The sequence below is a fragment of the Mirounga angustirostris genome, unplaced genomic scaffold, assembly GCF_029215605.1.
Source record: "Mirounga angustirostris isolate CCGP_5_RB_7025 unplaced genomic scaffold, mMirAng1.0.hap1 SCAF_1, whole genome shotgun sequence".
In the NCBI taxonomy this organism is placed as follows: domain Eukaryota; kingdom Metazoa; phylum Chordata; class Mammalia; order Carnivora; family Phocidae; genus Mirounga; species Mirounga angustirostris.
Genome location: NW_026991709.1, coordinates 199,841,195 through 199,866,207, shown reverse-complemented (window position 1 = coordinate 199,866,207; position 25,013 = coordinate 199,841,195). Strand labels below are relative to the sequence as shown.

Genomic DNA, 25,013 nt, shown 5'->3' with positions numbered 1-25,013 from the left:
ATCAGTTTGTCTCCACAAGGGCCAACAGAAGTATAAAAACTTCTCTCAGCACCAATCACATTCAACAGCCAAACTCATACCACTCAATTCTCTGACTTTCTCTGTCCTAATGCAATAGTTATTTAAGAATGTCTTAGGACAGATGCCAGTAATTATTAATGCTGCTATTCACTCCATCAGAGAGTTAGAATGACAGTTACGAAGAATCAGGTCAACTCAAACATTTATTAAGCACATACTACTTACGTACCCAACTGCTAGTTACTGGGATTCCTCCATCTAAAAGAGTAAGTCTCTATAACGTATTTGTCATGTTCCTTGGATTTGCTAATACATGGGACAAAATCCTGTAGGTCCTAGCAACAGACAGAACCAAACAAGTCTATATGATGCAACAGAATGGATGAATGCTTATAGAGACAGGCTCCAATGAAATGGTTAGCCTTTCTTGATGCTTCATTATTAGTAACCACCTAAAGGAGCTTAAAAGTTGGAAAATTATAAAAACACACATGCAAATATATCTTTTAAAATATTAATGTGGAAAAACAGTAATGATGGAAATAAAAGTACTTAAGCAACAGGTACATTTCACAAAAAGCACAAAGCTAACAAATTTTGCAGCTATCATATACACAGCTGAATAAATGCCAGGTTCCAACTCCTGCCCCAATGTTGTATCTTCTAACACTATAATTATCTTCTCTAATAAGAAGGGTAGTCAAAGATAGATGGATATCAAGTATTTCTTGGTAGTCTCACTGTCTAATGAACACAAGCAATATAATTGAGGAAATACTGGTTTTATATTTAACTACCACTATTTCAATGTGTTAATATTCAGCTATTAACATTACTTTCTTATACAAACTGCTATTAATCGGCCAGAAAAACTACATCATACTTTTCATGATTGCAGCAAGTGGTTTCCTGAATAATTACAATAAACAATTTTCTAATGGACATGGTAAACTTAAGCTAAAGAGCATACCTATTAAGGTTATCTTGGGGAAAACTTCAGTAGTACACTGTCACCTATTTCTAACAAAATGTTTTATTGTACCTCAACAAAATTCATCTCTTTACTACAGATAATTTTCAGCACAGAAGCAGTATTGTAAAATGTGTAGCTTATGATTTAGAGTTGATATAGATACTCCAGTCTAGAATTGATAAAATAATGGAAGAGGTATGTTTTTGTTTTAAGATTTTATTTATTTACAGGCGCCTGGGTGGCTCAGATGGTTAAGTGTCTGCCTTCGGCTCAGGTCATGATCTCAGGGTCCTGGGATCGAGTCCCGCATCGGGCTCCCTGCTCCTTGGGAGCCTGCTTCTCCCTCTGCCTCTCTCTCTCTCTCTCTCTGTCTCTCATGAATAAATAAATAAATAAAATCTTTTTTTAAAAAAAAAAGATTTTATTTATTTACTTGACAGAGAAAGAGTTAGCGAGAGCAGGAATACAAGCAGGGGGAGTGGGAGAGGGAGAGCAGGCTTCCCGCCGAGCAGGGAGCCCGATGCAGGGCTCGATCCTAGGGATCATGACCCGAGCCGAAGGCAGACGCTTAACTGACTGAGCCATCCAAGTGCCCCGAGGTATGTTTTTACCCAAGTCATTTTAGAAAGTCTGTGTGTGCTCCAGATTAGAATAAGTGGATTTCCACAGAAACGGTCTGCAGCCATCTATGTACTTTATGAAAAATAATGGTAGCTCTACTTTACAGTCATACAAAATTCATAAAAATTTTCACCTTGGCATCATCTGCCTACTACAGTGAAAACTATTCACTAAGAGGCCAAATACCAGACAAAAGACTCAAAGTACAAGTTAGCCCATAGGTCTCCACAAAGAGCTAATCATGAGACAAATATTGGTGATTACTATACAACCAACCCTCCCCCAAGAGAAGATCTAACTGCACATGGCAGGAAGCGGACAGCAGGAAGAGCTATAGTCAGAAACCACCACTTGCTCCAGGTTCTTGCAAGCCCACAAGCGGTGCTCCCAGTAAACAGACCTCCCAGCAGCCTGCCAGTATGATCACACTCCTATCAACACCCACACGATCCCAAGGATATTTTCACTTGTGAGATGTTAGCATCTGACAGAAAAAGCACTCTAAAATAAAAAGCATCTATAAAAATTTAAACCAACTTTAAACTTCCATCTCAATGACCAATGTATTTGCTTAGCTGGAAAAGACACTGAAGTAACCACTAGTTTGATTTAAAAAAAAGACTATCAAACTAAAATACATTATACTTGAATTCCAAACCTAAGGGACTCAAATACAACATTTCACTAGCATACGATAACCAAAAATTATACAAGGTAATCTGCCTCTCATTTGAATCCATGAAAGTAGACTTCCAAATATAGACCCCATTATGAAAAACAACAAACCTATTGAATTTTCAGTTGGCCAGCTTATTGGCCAGCTTCAAACCAACTATTTTCAAAAAACTGTACTTAAATGCCTTGAGTTTTCTTTTTAAAATAACCAAGCAACTAATCAAAGTAGGGCAGGAATAAAAACTACTTAATCTGGGGCACCTGCTGGCTCAGTCGATGGAGCATGTGACTCTTGATCTCTGGGTTATAAGTTCAAGCCCCACATTAGGTGTAGAAATTACTTAAAAATAAAATCTTTTAAAAAACAAACAAAACAAAACAAAACAAAAAAAACTTAATCCATCAGCACCAGATAGGGCGAACAGAAATAAATATATATACAATATATTTTTAAAAAGAAAAAAAAAGTATAGAAGTCAAAGTCTAAACAAAATCATTGAAACACTATCATAAATTACCAGATATACTCACCCAGTGGGGAAACATATTTGCAAGGAGACACCTTCTACACAGCACAATATGTCCTAAGGCCTTTTTAAACTGCTTAACATGACAACCAGACACTGTAATAAAGCAACTCAATATTGCCTGTTAAAAATGAGTACATCTGGGCGCCTGGGTGGCTCAGTTGGTTAAGCGACTGCCTTCGGCTCAGGTCATGATCCTGGAGTCCCGGGATCGAGTCCCGCATCGGGCTCCCTGCTCGGCAGGGAGTCTGCTTCTCCCTCTGACCTTCCTCCCTCTCATGCTCTCTGTCTCTCATTCTCTCTCTCTCAAATAAATAAATAAATAAATCTTTAAAAAAAAAAAAATGAGTACATTTTATATGTGTGAATGTAAATATGCAGAGGATACAGTATATAGAAAAAAGGTAGAATGATATATGTAGTAGGACTCTGCTCATATTAAAAAAAAAAAAAGGAAAAGATCTGGAAAGGTATACACTAAATTGTTAGTGGTTACTCTCTTGGATGTGGGATTTGGAGAGATGGAGCAATGAAGAGATGTTAAGGGTGGATTTTTACTTTTTCCTCTATTAATATTTGTATTATCTTACCCTTCTGCAATAAGCATTTATTGTTCTGGTAATTAAAAAAAGAAACCATTTAAAACATACTACCAGACACTGCTATTGTTCTTAAAATATCACAATTACGGTAAATCCAAAGACAACAGTAAAGTACCTCCAAAGTTTGAATTTTAAAGCTCTACCTTCAGAGATTAAAGAGGACTAAGAAACATCACAATTAAATGCAATGTGTAACCCTAGACTGAAAAGAGAGGACACTGCTGAGACAACTGGTAAAATTTAAACATGAACAGTCTAAGAGTTAACAGTATCATTATAAATATTAAATTGCCTGGTTACTGGTTATCCAAGAGAATGTTTTTTCTTAGGTAATACTACAAAATATCTAGGGGTGAAGGATCGTGAGGTCTGCAACTTGATTCAGCCAAAAATAAAAACATGTATATTCCTTTATATAGAAAGATAAACCAAATGTGACAAAATTTCAATTACTGGTTAATGCAGATAAACAGTATGTGGAATTCATTATGCTATTCCTGCAACTTCTCTGCAAATTTGATATTTTTTCAAAATAAAATGCCTCCCCAGTCCCGCTCTGGCTCCCGCCCCCCTCCCATCCTACCCCTATGCCCTGGATCTCTCTCAAAGGAAGGAAGGATTCTAAACCCGATGTTTGGTGACTCCAGATGTAATGGTCCCGTTTCTAATATGAATGGTCTCTCAGAGCCTTAATAATAATTGCTCTTAGTGCATGACAAAATAAGGTACTCTACAGTACTCTGGAAGAATTAACAGAAACTAAGCTGGTCAACTTTAGATTCTGTAACCCAGGCTAGTCATTCTTTGCCATCCAGCATATGACTATTCTAAAAACTGACAATACTCAGGGAACACCACCAATTATCAAGTCAAGAAAAATTGTATCTGTTAAAGAGTAAATTATAATACATTTCAATTTTTCAAAAGAGGAACAGATTGAATCAGTCAGTATAGTGAAAAGTGGCAGAAAAAATTTGGGAATATCAAAGGTCCACTGAGGAAACTAGGAAAGTATGATGGACTGACGGGTATAAAGTATGTCTTGGCAGTTTGTGAATATTTCTTAGTAAAACACAACTGTATCAACAGTTGCTTGATACCTTTCTGAAGACATAATGTGTCAGTTTAAGAATGGTCAGCCTGAAATCTAGAAAAGAGCAAAGAGGAACATGAATACTGGAGAGGTATACTTTCTCATAAGTACTAGGATAGTTCATCAGGCTGTCTCACCAGGAAACCCTCCCAGCAGTATTTTCTTTTAGTTGGCTTCTCCATTCCCACCATAACTAAGGTGAATTACGAGAATTCTGTAAGACCTTGACTAATCTCACTGCTTTATATTTTATTAGAACATATAGAAATATTTTTTCCCAGTTAATAAACTTTATTTTGGCCAAATTCATCAGGCTTTTCTTATCATGATGCCCTGTACTCTTCTTTCTAGCTGCATCTTTCTATCCAATACTTATAATAAAAGAGCTAACACTGTCCTAATTCTTAAATTCTCATAAAACCCTTTGCAGAAAATACTATTATGATCCCCACTTTATAAATAATGACACCAAAGCACAGAGTAATTATGAAACCTGCTCAGTTTCATAAAGCTATTAAGTAAAAAAAGAGGTGAGATTCTAAAACCTAGCTCCAAAGCCCAGAGTTTAACTTTTTTTGTGTGCTTTGGACAAAAAAATTTTGGTAGTCTAATGAAGCCTGTGGATTTCTTCTCAGCTTAATATTTTTAAATGCATAAAATAAAATGCAAGGATTACAAATAAGACCAATTAAGTTGAGAACAAAAACCCCAAATGTGTGACACAGTAATACACATGCTTCTTAATGTAGTGGTAGAGCTCTTCTCTACTATAATGTAGAGATGCTATAATGTACATAATGTAATGTTTACATTACCTTACATCAATGTTTTGATGTAATGATAAACATTTTGAGATCCCTACAACCACAGCATATCATAAAAAATATGACTTGTACTAGTAGTAAAATCACAAGCACTGTTGGTAGTACTGTAGTTTGCTCTTTATACTGGCAATTAAAAGAAATGCTAACTTCTTTTTTTTTTTTTAAGATTTTATTTATTTATTTGAGAGAGAGAGAATGAGAAACAGAGAGCACGAGAGGGAGGAGGGTCAGAGGGAGAAGCAGACTCCCCGCCGAGCAGGGAGCCCGATGCAGGACTCGATCCTGGGACTCCAGGATCATGACCTGAGCCGAAGGCAGTCGCTTAACCGACTGAACCACCCAGGTGCCCAGAAATGCTAACTTCTAGTTAGAGGTTAGTGAAGAGGTAATTTTCCCCCCTAAGTTTAAGGATGCCATCCATCTTAAGACCCCTACACTGCACACTATAATAAAAGCCTCTTAATATTGCAATTTAAAGGGACCACTCCCGGGTCCTTGTCTCTTTCTTCATAGGCTCCCTTGGTAATGTCTTCCAGTGTTGTGGTTCTACTACTAAGCTGATGACCACAAAATATATCTCTAGTCCAGACCTTTCCCCTGAACTCCAGGAGACTGAATTGGTTATCAATTCAACCCAAATGTCTAACAGGCATCTCAAACTTAACCATGTCTAAAACTGAACTCCTAATCTATTTCCCAAACTTGCTCTTGTCACAGTCATAACTACTACCATGGTTGATGGCAACTCCATCTTTCTAACTACTCAGACGAAAAACCTTGGAATCATCCTTGGCTCCTCTCTCACATGCCACATCTGATCTATCAACGAATCATATTGGTTTATTCTTCAATGTATATCCAGAATCCAATCACTTCTCACCATCTCCTGGTTACCACCTTTACAAGTCACCAGCAGCTCTCTTCCAGATTGCTAACTTCATTACAAGTCTCCCTGCTTCTTCTGTTCTCCCCTGCAAAGGGGGTGATCCTTCTGATGCTGAAAGCAGACCATGTCACTCCTCTGTTGAAAATTCTGGGCAAAGTCCTTATAATGACTCTACAAAGCACTGTGAAATCTGCATCCCATCCTGAGCCAAGTTACTATTTATTGCTCTTTTTTGTTCATTCCGTTTTAGCCATACCAGGCAGAATTCACTACCTCTGCCTTGGCACCTTGGAACTATTCCCTCTATTTGGAATGCTTTCACCCCAGATATTAACATGGCTCTCCCTCCCTTTTAAGTCTTTGCCTAAATACCATTCTCAAGAAGGTACACCCAGTCTACCTCATTTTAAATTATCACATCTTAAAAAAATATATATTACATCTTTCCCAGAAATTCTGGATTCCCCCTTACCCTGCTCCATTTTTCAAAGCACTTACCTTTGAATATTCTGTATTATTCATTACTACCCATCACTAGGAGGGGTGCCCACAAGGGCAAATTTTGTTTTGTACACCACTCACCTCTAGTGCGCCTATGTTTGGCACAAAATAGACATGCATATGTTCAAAGAACAGCACTTCTATGGCTGTTAAGTACTTGCCTCTCTCATTAGAAGAGTTCCTTAAAGACTTTAACTGGATCTAATTTGCAGTGTCCTCAACACCTGGCCCCAACAGCCGACACCTAATGCACAGATACTCAGGCGATTACAGCCATTTTCACCTGAAACACAATCCTATATGCCACAGGAAAAAAGCCAGGTCTCACAGCTGTGACTTGATTGAAGAGTGAGTACAAGACAAACACAGAACATTAGGTTCCAACAGTTACTTCAATCAAACTGAATTTATGTTTCGTGCCTCAATTTCTTCATGTGTCTAAGAACCATTTCAAACTACCCGAAGTTTAAAAGGGGCACTTGGTCATTCCTTCCCCCGGGCACGTTACCCCCTCAAGCCCACCTAATCTTTCCAAGCTTGACTTAAAATCCTACCTCTTAAGTATTCCCTGATGAACCCCAGCGAGAAGCATTTATACACGCCACACTCTGTGCCAAGGGCTTTTCATACATTATTCTCATCCAATCCTCCCCAAAGCCCTATGAGGTTGCTACCATCACAATCCCTATTTTGAAGATGGGAAAACCCAAGCTTAGAGAGATGAAGACACTTGTCCAAGGTTCAACTAGTGTTCAAACCCAGGGATGTCTGACTCTGAAATCCAAGTTCTTTAACCCTACAGTACTGCTTTCCCCCCTCCAGTGGCATAATGACTAACTAGCTTCTACATACTACCTCAGAGGGTCTCCTGTCCCTTCATTTCTCTAGGTTTCAGTTTTTGCATCTGAAAAACAGGTGATGATGTACTAAGATCCCTTCCAGTTCTTATAGTATAACAGAAAATATTTTATAATTATTTTTATACTCCATGCAGGTTAATACACACACACACACATGCACACGCACACACACACCTTGGAACTTAAAAATGCAAAGCAGTGGTGACATAAAAGCAGTGCAAATAACTCCAAGACCTTGTGCCAAAAAATAAACATTCTTGATTCCTCCCTACTCAGGTCCATTAAAGATGCACTTCTGAGTTCATTTTCCCACATTACGAAAAATTAGGTTTTCCCCAAGAAGTGTAAGGATGTGATCCTTAAGGCTTCTGGACTTCACCACACAACCTGGTAAAAAGAACGGTCAGCAGGCACTTAGTCCAATCAGGGGGCTAGCATGTTATTTTGTACAGGACAACTGTTCAATAAGTGTTTATTGGATCATGACACAGAATGGTTTGAGGTTCTCCAAGTCTCACACCAAAAGCCAATACAACATGACCTTTGTAACTGGACTGATGATTGTGCAGTAAATTAAAACAATCTAATCAAGGTAATGTTAACCTAAAAGCAAAGAACCCATGAAAGGATAAAGCCATGTTGAGACAACTTACTATCAAAAATAAGAGTTGGGTTTATCTACAAAGGTAGTGCAATTATTTCTCTTTGTGTGCAGAAACAACCGTCAATATCCCAACATAATCCTTCTGTGTTGCAACCGAATCTAAGAACTATCAAGGAAGATCCAGACATTACTGGACCAAGTTGAAAAGCTTTGGCAAAGGGTTCAAAAAAAAAAAAAAGCGATAGCAGAGCTAAGGTAAAATGTGCCAAAAGAGCAAATCTCTTGGAATCCTTCTGCTCATAAAGTGACAGCTTCATCTGAAATCCCTACCAACGGCTAAGTTTGAAATGAGTCTATATTCGTAGATCTGTACTTCAACCAACACCAGCAAATGGAGTTTCAGACAGCATGTTAAAACAATAGTCTTGTGAGGGCGTAGGGAAAGAAGTGAATCCAGGCTCTGGAGTGGAAGCTCTTGGGGGTATCAGATACAGCCCTCCACAGAAATATCAAAAAAAAAAAAAAAAAAAAAAGTCCAAGGCTGAAAAAATTCTTTCGGGCAAAACTATATTTCAGTTTTCTAGAATGCTGTCTCTTTAGAGAATCCTCAAACGATCCCGGGTTTTTAAGTAAGTCTTTACGAGAAGTAGAAAGTCATCCATTTAGGGCACAAGGGTCCTGTTACCAAGGAAGTTGTGTCCGAAAGTGTGCAAATCCCACAATCTGGAAGAGAACGTTTGCCCCTCCGAAGGTTTTCATTTTCAGGCGGAAAAACAAACCCGGTGTCACCTCAACATCGGGGCCACACAAACCTCGCCACCATTACAAAACCGAAGTGCCAAAGGTGCAGAATCTGAAGCCGGAAGCACTACGAGGCCAAGATCGAGTTCCAGGATGAAAAAATCAAACCCGAGAGGGCAGAGCGGACTCTCCGCGGCCCCGGGCCGGGAGAGGCACGCTAGGCCCTTCCGGTCCGAGCCGCGGTCGCCGGGAGGCCGGGCGACAGGCCGGGTGACGGGCCGGGCTTCCACCCGAGCCCGGGGATTCGCGGCCTACCCTCGCCGGTGCCCTCTCGCTGACTCCCGACACCGGCAGCTCCTCCGCCTCGGCCCCTTCGCCTGCGGCGCGGCCTGAGCGGACCGCGGGGAGCCGGAAGAGACCGCCGAGCCTCGAGCGGCCGGGTCGGTGCGGACGCGGCGGCGGCAGAGGCCGTGTCCGCGGCCGCCCCTCCCCCACCGGCCCGGCCCAACCGCCGCTGCGACGCGAGCAGCCGCGCCAACGCCGGGCCCAACCGCCGACCCGCCGCGGCCCGGGCGAGGCGGCGGCGGCGGCGGCGGCGCGGGCCTGCTCCCCACGCCGCCCGCGCGAGTCCACCGCGGGCCCGTTACTCCTCGCGCCGGCCCGCGCCGCCGCCCGTCAGGACGCGCCGCCCTCGGGGCTCTGGCGGAGCAGATACTTACTCAGGGGTCGGGTGCTCGGGGTCGTAGAAATCCCCCATCTTCGGAGGCGGCTGCGGCGGCAGCTGCTTCATCGGGAGCGGCTGGAGGCGGCGACGCGAGCCCCCTCCCCGCGGCAGGGCGACGCGCGGGAGGGGAGGGGAGGGGAGGGGAGGAGGCCGCTGGTCCGACCGCGGCGGCGGCGGCAGGGGCGGCCCGCGTCGCTTGCTCGCTCGTTCCCTCCCTCCCTCCGGCGCCCGCCCGCCGCTCTCTCCCCCACACACTCACACGGGGAGCGACGCGCACCCCGCCAGCCCCTCCGCCTCACAGGCCCGGCCCCTTAAAGGGACACGCACGGGCCGCGCGTCCGCCGCCAGTTGGCGCTCCCGCAGCTGCCGGGCGACCCCAGGCGGGGGCGGGTCGGCCGGCGCGATCCTCCCCGCGGCTTCCCGGAACAATAAGCACCGGACCCCGAGTGGCGGCGCCGCCGCGACCCCTCCCTCGGGCCCACCAAGGCGGCTGGGGGCTGAGGCGTGACCCGGCCTAGTCCCAGGCTGTTGGCTGGCGACGTCGGGGGAACGGCCCGAGCCCGCCGGGACTCTACCCTCCCTGCCCCGCCGCCCGGGAAGACCTGCCCGCCCGGAGCAGAGGAGTCCGCGGCGGCGGCGCCGAGGGCGCCTCCCCCGGGCCTCCGAGGTCTGAGGTACCGCGGTTGCCGCGCCTCCCGAGCCTCTCGCCCTTCTCTTTATTTCTCCTCCTCGCTTTCTCTCCCCTTTGCCTCCTCATCTCACCCCTCAGCAGGTACGGAAACGGAGCCAGGCCCGGGATTCGCCCGGAGGCCGAGCTCCCGGGACGCCCCCTCCTCTTTCCCGCCGCCCTCTGGGTCTTCTGCCCCCACCCCAACTCTGCAAGGCCACAGCGCCCGTCTTCCGCGGGGTTCTTAAGGCCTCGGAGCAGACGTCCTTGTCGAAGGCTGTCGATCACTTTCCTGCGAAAATGACGAGGTGAGAGTAAATAGGACAGCTTGAAAGGGCTACGTTTTTAGTTATTTTTGGAAGGAGAAACAATGCATAAAGCCTTTAGCTAAACGCTCAGGACGTTGAAGAGTTTATGACGACTGATCATTTTGAAATTGGGAGTTCATAGGATCGACCAGCTTTGGGGGGGGGGGGTCACTATAATTTTAAATAGGATTTTACCAGCAAACAATGGCATGGAAGTATGTGTTGTGGACTGACTGTGTGCCTCCCACCCACCCAGTTTATATGTTAAAAATCCTAACCTCTCAGGTTTTAGGAGGTGGGGCCTTAGGGTGATTAAGTCATAAGGGTGGAGCCCTCCTGAATGGGATTAGTGCCCTTATAAAAGAGACCCCCATTGCGCTCGCTGTCTGCCTTCTGAGGGAAGATAGCAGGAGAAAAGGGCAGGCTACAGCCCAGAAGAGTTCTCCCACCAGATCTCAGCCATGCCTGCACCCTGCTCTGGGATTTCCAGCCTCCAGAACTGTCAGAACTAAATTTCGGTTGTTTATAGCCACCCAGCCTATATGGTATTCTGAGCAGCCTAAATCAAGACAGTTGTGTCCTAATTACTGAAATGTGATCTAAGTGAACAGACACCCTTTACTGGCTCTTTTTTATATCCTGAAAGTGTGTGTGCATGCGCATATGCATAGGCCGGCAGTGTCTACTAGCTTTTTATCACCATTTTTCACTTGGGGATTATTTTAGCTTTTTTTTTTTTTTCTGTTGCCTTTAGGCATAGGATCTAGGTGTAGGGCCCATCTGATTCCCTAGGTTCAAGTCTCTCATGACCACTTCTTTACAGAATGTTACATAATTTCTCTGCATTTTTTCTCATTGTAAGATGAGAATGTTAATGTGGATAGGTCCTGACACTGTTGCAAGGATTAAAGGAGAGAATATTTGTAAAGCTCTAAACTTCCAGTAAATGTCAACAGTTAATCAGACATTTTATTTTAGGGCAGTGGTTAAGAGCTAACTCTACTTTGCATCATATACCAGCCCTGCCACTTTCCAGTGTGTGTCACTGGGCCTGGTTACTTTTCGTGCAAGATTACTAGAATACCGAATACTATTAAATGCCCTCATCTGTTATTGGACCAGGGGTTTTTGTGCATGTATTTTTTTTTTTAAAGATTTTATTCATTTATTTGAGAGAGAGAAAGTGAGAGAGAGAGAGAGAGAACAAGAGGGGGGAGGGTCAGAGGGAGAAGTAGACTCCCTGATGAGCAGGGAGCCAGATGTGGGGCTTGATCTCGGGATTCCAGGATCATGACCTAAACCGAAGGCAGCCACTTAACCGACTGAGCCACCCAGGAGCCCCATTGAGCATGTATTTTAAATTCAAAGAGAATGCAGAGGCGCCTGGGTGGCTCATTCGTTAAGCGTCTGCCTTCAGCTCAGGTCATGATCCCAGGGTCCTGGGATCGAGCCCCGCATGGGGGCTCCCTGCTTGGTGGGAAGCCTGCTTCTCCCTCTCCCACTCCCCCTGCTTGTGTTCCTTCTCTCGCTGTGTCTCTCTCTGTCAAATAAATAAATAAAAAATCTTAAAAAAAAAAACAAAGAATGCATCCTCAGAACATATTCTTGGGCCTGGCCCCTTGATCAAAGCTTTGGAATAATTTTGTCTTTAGCATTATTAGATATTGACTGTCTCCTAGTTTGTTACATAAAGCTTCTGCAAATGTGTTTGAAGGAAAAATGTCAAAAAGTCTTAAGGCGAAACATAAGAGGTATTCATTCCTAGAGTGCTGAAAACCATAAAAACCTTCATAATTGCTCCTGCCATTACTGCTTCCTGTTGACCCAGACCACCCCATCCCAGGGGACCCTAGGGTAGCCTTTAGTGACCCCGAAACAAAGTTGACTCAGGCATCTCTTGCCTTAGGCGAGCCTTTTGGCCCAAAGTTGGACAATTGATCTCTTAAGCACAGTCTCCAAACTACTATTTGAAAAAAAAAAAAAAATTTTAAGATTTTTATTTATTTATTTGCTAGAGCAAGCGCACAAGCAGGAGGAGCAGCTGGCAGAGGGAGAAGCAGGCTCCCCGCTGAGCAAGGAGCCGGATGTGGTACTCAATCCCAGGACCCTGGAATCATGACCTGAGCTGAAGGCAGACACTTAACCAACTGAGCCACCCAGGCATCCTTATTTGTAAAAATTTTTAAGGTACTATATTGGCAAGATAGTTCTTAGAACCGACACACACAAAAGCCATACAATCAAGATAGTGAGGTACTCCAAGGTGTCACCAGGTGGTACCTTTTTTTTTTTTCAATGTACCCAGGCCAGAGCTCTGCTACCTCACATGCGAATGTGGCTAAAGCTCTAGGAGAGACAGAAAGGGTCATTCCCCCTTGAACCCACAGCTAGAGCTGAATGGGGAAGCCACTGCTATTCACTTAGTCTTGCTTCTTTCCATCCCACTCTTCCCTAACCAAGTCTTTTCCCCAGATGAGGATTATCAGGGGACTGGTTGTGCTCCTCAAGAGATGCCAGTTTGGAAGAGAAAAGCAAACCCTAGGCCTTCAGTCCTAGGACTCCTCAAAGTCCTTTGCTTTGCCAAGAGGGGGCAGGGTTGGCGGTGGCAACAAGGCCAACATTGGGAGTGTGAGCAGGGCAGTGGGGAAATTATATCTCTACCCACATGCTCCCGCGAAAACTCTCAACCTTGGCAGAATCAGGTCTATTACTGGCAGCCATAGATTGGAGTTAATGGTCATCTGCTGATATATGAAAGGTTGAATATAGTATCAGGCAGTTTGGGAGTATAAATGAATAATAGACACAAGGCTGGGTTATACAAGATCAAACGTTTGAAAGTTCAAGCTTGCCAGTACAAGACTCATGTAAATCGCAACAATTTGTGAGATACTAACTCAATTTCCTTGATTATTTAAACATTATCTTGATTATTTAAATATTATCTTGAATCTATTCCCGGCTGTTAATGACCCTTATCATCTATTTGTTCTTTTCTCCCCCAGTGTACTTTTGAATAGAGGAATGGTCTGTATTACATATTCCAAAAATGTATTTTTCTTTGTTTGGTCTCTGGGAACCCAAAATTGCCTGTTACTATAATTGTATATCAACCATAAAATCATAAATACATACAGGTCCATCCTAGCATTAGAATAGAAACATGATGGGTTGTGGAGCCCGCTTAAGGTTCTTTCTCTCTCCTCCTCTGCCCTTCCCCACCCTCACACATGTGCGGGCTCTCAAAAAAAAAGGAACATGATGTGGATATTTAGAAGCTGTTATATACAGATTTTGATTTACTGTTTAGTTTTAGTAGGTCAAAAAATTATTCTGTTATAAATGAAATGAATTCGTTTCCATTAATTAAAAATACAATGAGATAGTTTTTAGAACAATGTGTATTACTCTACAAATGAAAAACTTGGATCAAGGGGCGCCTGGGTGGCTCATTCGTTAAACGTCTGCCTTCGGCTCAGGTCATGATCCCAGGGTCCTGGGATCGAGCCCCGCATCGGGCTCCCTGCTTGACGGGAGGCCTGCCTCTCCCTCTCCCACTCCCCCGTTTGTGTTCCTGCTCTCGCTGTGTCTCGCTCTGTCAAATAAATAAAATCTTTAAAAAAGAAAAACTTGGATCAAGTGGCTTAAATATGTATTTACTTCTCTGTAGGATAGAAATATATACAACCAACATCTTAGCATTTAGGGAACATGAAATGTGATAATGTCTGAGAAAGTACCTAGTACATATAAACTAATAGCCATGCACTAAAAAAATTAGCTACCTTACAAATTTAAGGCTCAGCATACTTGAAAGTTATTTTAGATTTAATCAATGTACAAAAGAACGGTAGCATAATTTAGAATAATGGTTATTTTAACTGTTCTGCACAAATCTATCACACTCATTGTCTCTGGAATTCCTTAGAGAAAAAAAGTATACTTACAGTTGATTTTTAATCATGTTCAATCTGCAGATCTCAATACAAGAGGAATCTAGAAAGCAATACGCAACCTATATTGAACCCTATCACATACATTATTTGTATCAAGTTAGGACCTTCCTATATAGTAGTATTGTACTCTGTAGTTGTCTTTTTCTCTTCCGTACTTCTTTGTTAACTGATTTTCATTACATAAGTCTATCTTCCCAACTCTTACAAGTTCATTGAAGGCAGAAGCATTATTGTCTTTAATATTTTATAGTGTTTGGCCTTGTATATGCCAGGTGTTTAATGAATACTTAATTTGCTACTCTTTTGAAAGCCTTACTTTTTTTTTTACTCTTTTTCTTTTAGAAACTCTAAAGTGTTCACATTGTATTTTCCTGTCCAGACTAGATTATTGAGCAGCTGATAAGCTATTGACATCCAGGTAAGCACTGTCTTCTGTGAAGGCTCCTTCATAAGCTCCTAGGAGCCAACCATTTCATTGGGCTTGGAAGTGCTGACTTGAAAGAACCATACACTTAACCCTCAAGTACACGGGAGTATTATTAATTCTTTTTCAATGTGTGTTAATTTTGTCTTCCCTACGAGAGTATCAGACACTCAGGGAAGTGATTATAGTGTTTGTTTTGTTGTGTTTTGATCTTGGCACCCTTTCAGAGAATTCATCTCAGGAGCTGCTTATTGCATCTTCCTTCCCAGCCTTGTCTGTCCCAGCAAAGGATGAAACTCAATTTTACAAATTAGTAAACCAGAGATCTCAGAGGTTAAGGTACTTATCTAGGGTCATATGACTAAGGAAAGGTAGAGCCAGGATTTGAATCTGGCTATCTGATTCAAGACATTTTCAGACCAAAAAAATCTGGAGTTTACCACCAACAGAAAATACTCCCTGATAAAAGAAGGAACAATGAGCAAAGAAATTGGTAAATAAGTGGTTAAAAATAAAAAAGGAACAAAGTAATAATACATAATTTGTGTGGTTAATAAAAGTAAGTCAAGATAGAACTAATATCCAGGAGAATAAAATCATAATTTGGAAGTGGGAAGGGTGGAGTGATGATTGGAGTTGAAGTTTTCCAAAGTCCTTGTATTGTTTGGGAAGAGGGTAAAAATATGGATTAAGCTTTATTCTTTTAAGTACTCAAGTTAAAGTATCTCAAGTAACTACTAAGAGAGTTCTAATTTCTAAGTTAATAGAGAAAATAGAACAAAATTATAAAAAAAGCATCCTATGGAAATAGAAAAAAAGCAATAGTGAAACAAATAGAAATCACAAATAACATGGTAAAAAATAAATGCAAATATTTCAGTAACTACAGTAAATGTAAATTGAATAAAGACTCCAGTTTTAAAAAAAAAGAATGTAAAATAGACAAGGAAACAAAATCCAACCATCTGCTATTTTTGAGACATTCTTAAAACCAAGAACATAGAAAAATGTAAAAGGATGGAAAAACATGTCAGGCTAATATATCAGTAGAAAGCTGGTAACATCAGACTAAGAATAAATGAAGGTTACTAAATAATAATAAGTTCACGAGGACTTCAGAATTCCTTTTTTTTTTTTTTAAGATTTTATTTATTTGAGAGAGCGAGTGAGCGAGAGAGAGAAGGAGCAGGGGGAGGCAGAGGGAAAAGCAGGCTCCATGCTGATCAGGGAGCTGAACGTGGGGCTCGATCCCAGGACTCCAGGATCATGACCTGAGCTGAAGGTAGGTGCTTAACCGACTGAGCCACCAAACACCCCAGGACTTAAGAATTCTAAACATGCCTGCATATTACATGTACTTAAGATACAAAAAGCAAAATTCGACAGAACTACAAGAAAAATGAATATCCCAGTATAGTGGAGATTTTAACACACCTCAAAATAATGGATAGATCTGGGCGCCTGGGTGGCTCAGTTGGTTAAGCGACTGCCTTCGGCTCAGGTCATGATCCTGGAGTCCCTGGATCGAGTCCCGCATCGGGTTCCCTGCTCGGCAGGGAGTCTGCTTCTCCCTCTCCCACTCCCCGTTTGTGTTCCCTCTCTCGCTGTGTCTTTCTCTGTCAAATAAATAAATAAAATCTTTAAAAAAATAAATAAATAAAAATAAATAAAATAATGGATAGATCTTATAGACAAGAATCAGAAGATATGAACAACATAATTTAAAAAATTGAATTAATAGATATATATATAAACTGTTGCACTCAACAGAGCACTCATATCCTAGTATGCATGTGTGGAATGTTTATGAAAATTGACCACATACATGTAAGTTCATGTAGTAATTCTCAACAAATTCAGATGATTGATGTTGCATAAGCCATGTCCTCTGACAAATATGAAATTAAGTTAGAAATCACTAACTGAGGGGGCGGGGCACCTGGGTGTCTCACTCGGTTCAATGTCTGCCTTCAGCTCAGGTTTGATCCCAGGATCCTGAGATTGAGCCCCACATTGGGCTCCCTGCTTGGCGGGGAGCCTGCTTCTCCTTCTCCCTCTCCCTCTACCATTCCCCCAGCTTGTGCTTTTTGGCTCGTTCTCTTTCTCTCAAATAAAAGAATAAAATAAAATAAAATAATTTTTTTTTTTTTTAAAGAAATCATTGGGGTGCCTGGGTGACTCAGTCGTTAAGCGTCTGCCTTCGGCTCAGGTCATGATCCCAGGGTCCTGGGATCGAGCCCCTCATCAAGCTCCCTGTCACGGGAGGCCTGCTTCTCCCTCTCCCACTCCCCCTGCTTGTGTTCTCTCTCTTGCTGTGTCTCTCTCTGTCAAATAAATAAATAAAATCTTTAAAAAACAAAAAACAAACTAGTAAAACTGACTCAGTGAGAAATGGAAAACCTATCTGGTCCTAAAACCATTAAAAAATGAGTCAGTAGTCAATTTTCTCTCAAAAAGAAAGGAAGGGATGGATGAATAGATGGACAGACAGAGACAGGCAAGGATAGGACAAGAAAGGAAAAGATACAAGCTATTCTCATTTTTGAACAAAGATGGAATAATCGTGAACAAAATATTAAAGCAAATCCAGCAATTTGTTAAAAAGATAAAAATCAGGATCAAGTTGAATTTATTTCAGGAATGAAAGTTAGTGTTCAGTTATGCAAACTTGTTAAAGTAATTCACATATTAACAAATTATGATGGTGTGGTAGGCAGAATAGCTCCCCAGAGATGTCCGCTTCCTAATCCCTGGAACCTGTGACTATGTTTCTTTGTGTGACAATAGGGACTTTGATGTGATCGAGTTCCAGACCTTGGGATGGAGAGGTTATCTTAGATTATCTGGTCCCAATCTAATCACAAATCCTTAAAAATGGAAGAGGAAGGCAAAAGTGTTGGTCAGAGAGATGAAAAGGACAAGGACTCAACCTGCCTGTTGCTGGCTTTGAAAATGGAGGAAAAGGGCCATGAGCCAAGAAATGTGGCAGCCTCTGCAAGATGAGAATGACCCTCGCTCATTTTACAGGCAGCAAGAAAACAGGGACTGTGGTCCTACAACCTCTAGGAACTGAATTCTGCCAATAACCCAAATGAGCAGGAACTAGATTTTCTCCCAGAACCTCCAGAATGGATGTAGCCTGCCAACACTGTTTTTAGTTCAGTTAGACCCATCCTGGACTTCTGGTGCGCAGAACTGTAAAAAAAAAATAAATGTGTGCTGTTTTAAGCTTCTAAGGTTGTAATACTTTGTTACAGCCGCAATTGAAAGCTAATAAAGATGGTACATCCAAATACTTTTAGATGCAGGCAAAAATATTTGTTAAAATTCAGTAAACATTCTTAATTTTATTTTATTTTATTTAAAAGATTTTATTTATTTGAGAGAGAGAAAGAGCACAAGCAGGGGGAGTGCGGCAGGCAGAGGGAGAAGCAGGCTTCTCAGGCCCACTGAGCAAGGACCCTTGATGCGGGACTTGATCTCAGGACCCTGGGATCATGACCTGAGCCAAAGGCAGATGGTTAACCAACTGAGCCACCAAGGTGCCCCCATTCTTAATTTTAAAAAAAGATAAAAAAAGAAAAGAAAGAGGAACCAAAAAACCTTTAACAAATCAGGAATAGAAGAAAACTTCCTTAACCTGATAAAGACCTAGAGCGAACATTATAATTGTGAAATAAAGCATTTCTCTTGAAATTAAAAATAAAACAAAATGTTTGCTGTCATCATTTCTATTCAACATTGTATTTGAGTCCTAGCCAGCAAAATAAAACAATAAAAGAAATAAAACATGTAAGGGGCTCCTGGGTGGCTCAGTTGGTTAAACCTCCAACTCTTGGTTTGCTCAGGTCATGACCTCAGGGTCATGAGATCAATCCCCCATAGGGCTCTGCACTCAGTGCAGAGTCAGAGTCTGCTGGAGATTATCTCCCTCTCCCTCTCTCTCTCTCAAATAAATAATAAAATCTTTTTTAAAAAAGAAATAAAACATGTAAGGAACAAAAAGGACAGTTGTTATTTACAGGTGGTATGATTGTCTACTTAGAAAACACAAAATAATTTACAGAATAATACTTAGAACTAATGACAATTCTTCAAGTTTTTCAGATAAAAAAATCAACTGCATTTCCATAATCCAGCAAATAAAACATACCATTTACAAAAACAACATTAACGCCAGACTGTTAGAGCTGGGTTATCTTATTGGTTATCCATCTGGAGAGAAAGTAAAAATGGGTCCTTATTTCATATTTAACCCAAAAGTCAATTCCAGATGGATTGAAGACTTCAATATAAAAGGCAAAACATGAAAAGATTTAGAATAAAATATAGAATAATACAGTATCTTTGGGACATGCCCATGTGATAGAAAAAATGTTCTTAAAATTCAAAGTACAAACCAAAGAAGTCAAAATTCAGCTCCCTTGAAACTTTGTCCTCAAAAGACAGAATGTGAAAGGAAAAATCATAAACTAGAAGGAAAGGTCTGCAACACCTATAACTACAACAAAAGTATCTAGAGCTATACCCCAGTACAGTAGGTACTAACTACCTGTGGCTCTTGAGTACTTAAAATGTAGGTAGGCCAAAGTAAGATGTGCTGTAAGTATGAAATAGATTCCAGATTTCAAAGAGTTAGTACAAAAAAAATTTTGTATGAACATCTTGAAATGATAATATTTTGGTAAGTAGATTTTTATTAAGTAAAAAAACTATTAAAATTAATTTTGCCCAGGGATGCCTGGATAGCTTAGTCAGTTAAGTGGCAGACTATTAATTTCAATTCTGGTGATGATCTTCAGGGTCCTGGGATAGAGCCCCATGTCAGGCTCCCCACTCAGCGAGGAGACTGCTTCAGCATTCTCTCTCTCCCTCTGCCCCTTCCCCACTTTCTAAAATAAATAAATCTTTAAAAAATAAAATTAAATTAATTTTTCCTGTTTCTTATCACTTTTTTAACTGTGGCTACTAGAACATTTTAAATTACCTCTGTGACTTGCGTTTTATTTCTTTTGGACACCACTGATCTAGTATATACAAAGAATTCATGCAAATCAGAAAAAGGCAACCCAATTTTTTAAATTGGCAAATACCACAAAAGAGGAAAAATTAATAGCTAAGAAACATTTGAAAAGATGGTTCAGGAAAATCAGGCATAATGCAGTGTTATTGGGAATGTTAATTGGTGTAATGGCTTTGGAAAACAATTTAGCATTACCTTATAAAGTTGAATATGGGCATACCCCACAACCAACAATTGCATGTATCTTAGATATGCAAACTACAGAAACTTGCATGTGTACACCAAAGGCCATGTTCAGAAATGTCCATTGCAGCATTGGCAAATGTCCATACAACACCGTGCATTTATATAATGAACAATTAAACAGCATTGAACATGAATGAACTTTTCAGCTCCACCTATCAAAATAGTTAAATTTCAGGAATATAATGACCAGGAAAAAAAAGGACATAAAAGAATATATAAGAACAGATTATGCAGGGAATTAAGCATGATAAGGAAAAGTAAAAAAAATTCAGGATTTTTTTTTTTTCTAAAGGGGGAAAAGGAATCATGGGAGCACCAAGGAGGCTTCAGAGAATCACTAAAGCTCTCTTTCTTAAACTAGGTGGTAAGTCCACAGATACTTGTTTTACTGTTATTTTGTCTGCCCTCTGCTTGATTAATAAATGTATCTATTTACTATTTAATAAAAACTTGTATGTATCCTTTGACCAGCAAATTCTATTTCTGAAATTCTAGTTTATAGAAATAAAAGTACTAGTACAAAGAATAAATGTACAAAGATATTAATGGTATCATTACTTATGTTTGGGGAAATAAAGAGAATGCTCATAAATAAGGGAATGGAGGAATACATTTTACAATATCTATACTAAGGAATATTATACTGTCATTTAAAAGAATGAATTTTCACTATACTAGATATTCTGGAGGAGTTTCCATGAGGATTTGGGGTTTGTTGAATGGGAAAAGCAAGACACCTAAACTTATATATACATGCATATATTTGTTTGATTTTATGAGTATGGGGAAAGATACGAGTGGATATATGCTGTTTAGTTGAGTTATCTTGATTTGAGAGGGGAGAAATGAAGGAAGAAGTGACAGAAAAAAAGAAAAAGGGGGGGTGCCTGGGTGGCTCAGTCGGTTAAGGATCTATCTAACATTGGCTCAGGTCATGATCTCAGCGTCCTGGGATTGAGCCCCATGTCAGGATCAGCACTCACTGGGGAGTCTGCTTCTCACCCTTTACCTCTCCCTCTGCCCCTCCCCCCCCACTTATGCATGCTCTCTCAAATAAATAAAATCATTTAAAAAAAGAAAAGAAAAGAAAAGGGAAAATTACCACCATACCCCAGTAAATATATTGTGGTCCTGTGTATATATATAAACTACAGATGTTTGTATATATCTAGAGATCCATTAAGAAATTGGGAGGAAAAAAACAGTTGAATCTGTATTTACTGATATGGGGATGTCAACTGAAAAAAGTAAGTTCCAGAGTAATATGGGTTTGGAGTCTATTTCAGTAAAGCCAAAAGCCATATATATGCATATTTATGTAAGTGCTTGTATATCTGAACTGTGAGAGATGCAGAAGATTACACACCAGTCTTAATACTGCTGATGGTTTGAATGCAGGGAGTGAGAGAAAAAAAAGCAATCAAAGATAAATCCTAATTTTTTTACCTCAGCAACTGGGTGATTGGTGGAGACTAATGGAGACTGGGGGACAAATAGGTCAGGGGATGTGGGATTAATAATTCTGCTTTGAGGGGCATCTGTGTGGCTCAGTTGGTTAAGCCTCCAACTCTTGATTCCGGCTCAGGTCATGATCTCAGGATTGTGAGATGGAGCCCCACAATGGTGTCTGTGCTCAGCAGGGAGTCTGCTCAAGATTCTTTCTCCTTCTCCCTCTTCTTTGCCCCCCCCCACACCCTTTCTCTCCCTCTCTCTCAAAATAAGTAACTCTTTTTAAAAAGTGATTCTGGGGGCACCTGGGTGGCTCAGTCGTTAAGCGTCTGCCTTCGGCTCAGGTCATGATCCCAGAATCCTGGGATTGAGCCCCGCATCGGGCTCCCTGCTCTGTGGGAGGCCTGCTTCTCCCTCTCCCTCTCCCCCTGCTTGTGTTCTCTCTCTCGCTATGTCTCTCTCTGTCAAATAAATAAATTTTAAAAATCTTAAAAAAAAAAAAAAGTGATTCTGGTTTGAACATATTAAGTTAGAGAATGCTGCTAAACATTCAAATGGAGATATGAAGTGACCAGTTCAAAATACCAGACAGGAATTTAGAGGAATACTGTAGATACAGAGACATAGGTTTTGGAGTCACCAGGATACAAGTCTGCATGAGATCTCCTAGGGAGAAAATACAGCTAGAGAAAAGGGCAGATAAAAGGACAGGGCCCAGGATTAAGCATTTGGGAACATTAATATTTACAGGTCATAAAGAATGATAAGTCAGCAAAGGGACAAAGGTGAAGTTGAAAACAAACAGGAGAGTGTGGTCTCGTGGAAGCCATGAGAAGAAAGCTTTTAAAGGAATGGACAGAAATTCAGAAGCAGTATGCTTCCCACTCTCAACTACTTTTTGGATTTATCTTTATATCAGTTATCAATTGCTGCATAACAAAACAGTGATTTAAAACAAAAATAGTGGGGGCGCCTGGGTGGCTCAGTCAGTTAAGGGGCTCCCTTTGGCTCAGGTCATGATCCCAGGGTCCTGTGTTTGAGCCCTGCATCAGGCTCCTTGCTCAGTGGGGAGTCTGCTTCTGCCTCTCCCTCTGCCCTTCCCCCACCCCTGCTCATGCTCACTGTCTCTCCTCTTAAATAAATAATATCTTAAAAAAAATAAAAACAAAACAAAAATAGTCATTGATTGTACTCACAAATTTTCAATCTGATCAGGACTCAGGCAGGGAGGGTTCGTCTCTGTTTCACATGGGATCAGCTGGGACAGCTCTACTGAGAGCTAGCAGATCAGTTTTCAAGGTGGCTCACATATGTTGCTGGCAAGTCGGTACAGACTGTTGGCTGGCAGCTCAGCCAGGGCTGAGGACTAAGGTCCTTAGTTCTTCCTGTTAGACCTCTTCATGTGGCCTTAGCTTTTTCATTAGCATAGTGGCTGTTTCTAACAGTGAGCCTCCTAAGAAGAGCCAAGTGAAAACTGCCTTGCCTTTTATGACCTAGCCTTAGAAGTCACATAGCATTTACTTCCACTGTACTCTATTAGTTGAAGCAATCACAAGGTCCACCCAAGTTCAAGGGGAAGGAACATAACTCCACCTCTTAATGGGGGAGTGGCAAGGTTTTGGAAGAGCACTTTGGTTGGGAAATACTGTTGTTACCATTTGGGCAAAATATCTACCCAAACCGGGTCAGACATGATAGCTAAAAAGCAAAGCCTAGAGATATCTGCACAGATGGGTACCAAATTTATTGACAGAGTATGTTAGAAAGAAATACTGCAACTAAGTGTCTAAGAATCACATTTAATGCAGTACCTCAAAGAGTTCTGTGCAATATATATTTCATAATCAAAGAGGGAAAGCCTGAGTATAACAGAAGGCATAGATAAAGCAGATACTGGTTTAATGTTAAGTGACAATGACTACAACATTATTAATATTAACAATTATTATTTAAATTTAGTATGTCCATATAAAAGAATCTTTTTTGAAAAATCATACTTAGTATTACCAGTTCTTGGTTATTTCATTTAAAAAATTTTTTAACGAAATAAAAAGTAGACAATGGATGATATTCTTGGAAAAATGAAAATTCCCAAACTTGAATCAAGAAAAATCAGAAAGCAAGAATAACCGCAGAAGAAATAAAGGGCTAGGGCAGTTGGGTGGCTCAGTCAGTTTAGCATCCGACTCTTTGATTTCAGCTCAGGTCATGATCTCAAGGTTGTGAGATCAAGCCCCACACTGGGCTCCATACTCAGCTAGGAGTATGCTTGAGATTCTCTCTCTCCCTCTCCTTCTGCCCCTCCCCCTGCTCTCTCACACACACACAACACACACAAACACTCTTTCTCTCTCTCTCTCAAATATATAAATAAATCTTTAAAAAAAAAAAAGGATAATCAAATATCTATACCTAAAAGAGATGCAGACTGCTTCATTAAAGAAGAAAAAATTAGGGCGCCTGGGTGGCTCAGTTGGTTAAGTGACTGCCTTCGGCTCAGGTCATGATCCTGGAGTCCCGGGATCGAGTCCCGCATCGGGCTCCCTGCTCGGCAGGGAGTCTGCTTCTCCCTCTGACCCTCCTCCCTCTCATGCTCTCTGTCTCTCATTCTCTCTGTCTCAAATAAATAAATAAAATCTTTAAAAAAAAAAAGAAAAAATTATATGATTATCTCAATAAATGAAAAAATATTAATGAAGTTTAACATTCATTACTGATAAGTACTCTCAGTCAACTAGAAGCAGAATAAAATTTAATATTAAAATGTTTGCTGGAAAAGTATAAAAACATCATAGTTAATGTAGAACATTGAGAACTTTCCCATTAAAACTAGAAACATAGAGCACCTGGGTGGCTCAGTTGGTTGAGTGACTGCCTTCGGCTCGGGTCATGATCACGGAGTCTGGGGATCGAGTCCCGCGTCGGGTTCCTGGCTCAGCGGGGGGTCTGCTTCTCCCTCTGACCTTCTCCCCTCTCATGCTCTCTCTCACTGTTTCTCTTTCAAGTAAATAAAATCTTAAAAAAAAAAAAAGGGGGGCGCCTGGGTGGCTCAGTTGGTTAAGCAACTGCCTTCAGCTCAGGTCATGATCCTGGAGTCCCTGGATCGAGTCCCGCATCGGGCTCCCTGCTCGGCAGGGAGTCTGCTTCTCCCTCTGACCCTCCCCCCTCTCATGTGCTTTCTCTCTCTCTCATTCTCTCTGCCTCAGATAAATAAATAAAATCTTAAAAAAAAAAAAAAGAAACATAATGGGTGCCTCAGTTGGTTAAGCATCCACCTCTTGATTTCAG

The 25,013-nt window shown here is 41.2% G+C and overlaps 1 protein-coding gene and 1 long non-coding RNA gene across 20 annotated transcripts in view; one reads left to right on the top strand and one right to left on the bottom strand.

Moving 5' to 3' along the window:
* SETD2 (SET domain containing 2, histone lysine methyltransferase) overlaps positions 1-9,952 on the bottom strand; it is a 125,957-nt gene extending 116,005 nt beyond the window's left edge. For all 7 annotated transcript variants that reach the window (XR_010413369.1, XR_010413370.1, XR_010413371.1 and 4 more), the window contains exon 1: positions 9,648-9,952. Coding sequence is in view for 4 of the 7 variants with exons in the window: in XM_064596875.1 (XP_064452945.1) it covers positions 9,648-9,718 (71 nt within the window). In the remaining 3 variants the exon portion in view is untranslated. The remainder of the gene's footprint in view (positions 1-9,647) is intronic.
* A 28-nt stretch (positions 9,953-9,980) lies between these two features.
* The window catches only part of LOC123833864 (uncharacterized), a 65,621-nt gene continuing 50,588 nt past the window's right edge, over positions 9,981-25,013 (top strand). For 5 of the 13 annotated variants that reach the window (XR_010413395.1, XR_010413390.1, XR_010413389.1 and 2 more), the window contains exons 1-3: positions 10,400-10,627; positions 14,926-15,001; positions 20,569-20,640. This is a non-coding gene — a long non-coding RNA (uncharacterized LOC123833864). Of the gene's footprint in view, positions 10,628-14,925; positions 15,002-20,568; positions 20,641-25,013 lie in introns of all 13 variants that reach the window. The other 8 variants (XR_010413399.1, XR_010413400.1, XR_010413398.1 and 5 more) reach the window with 5 other exon arrangements.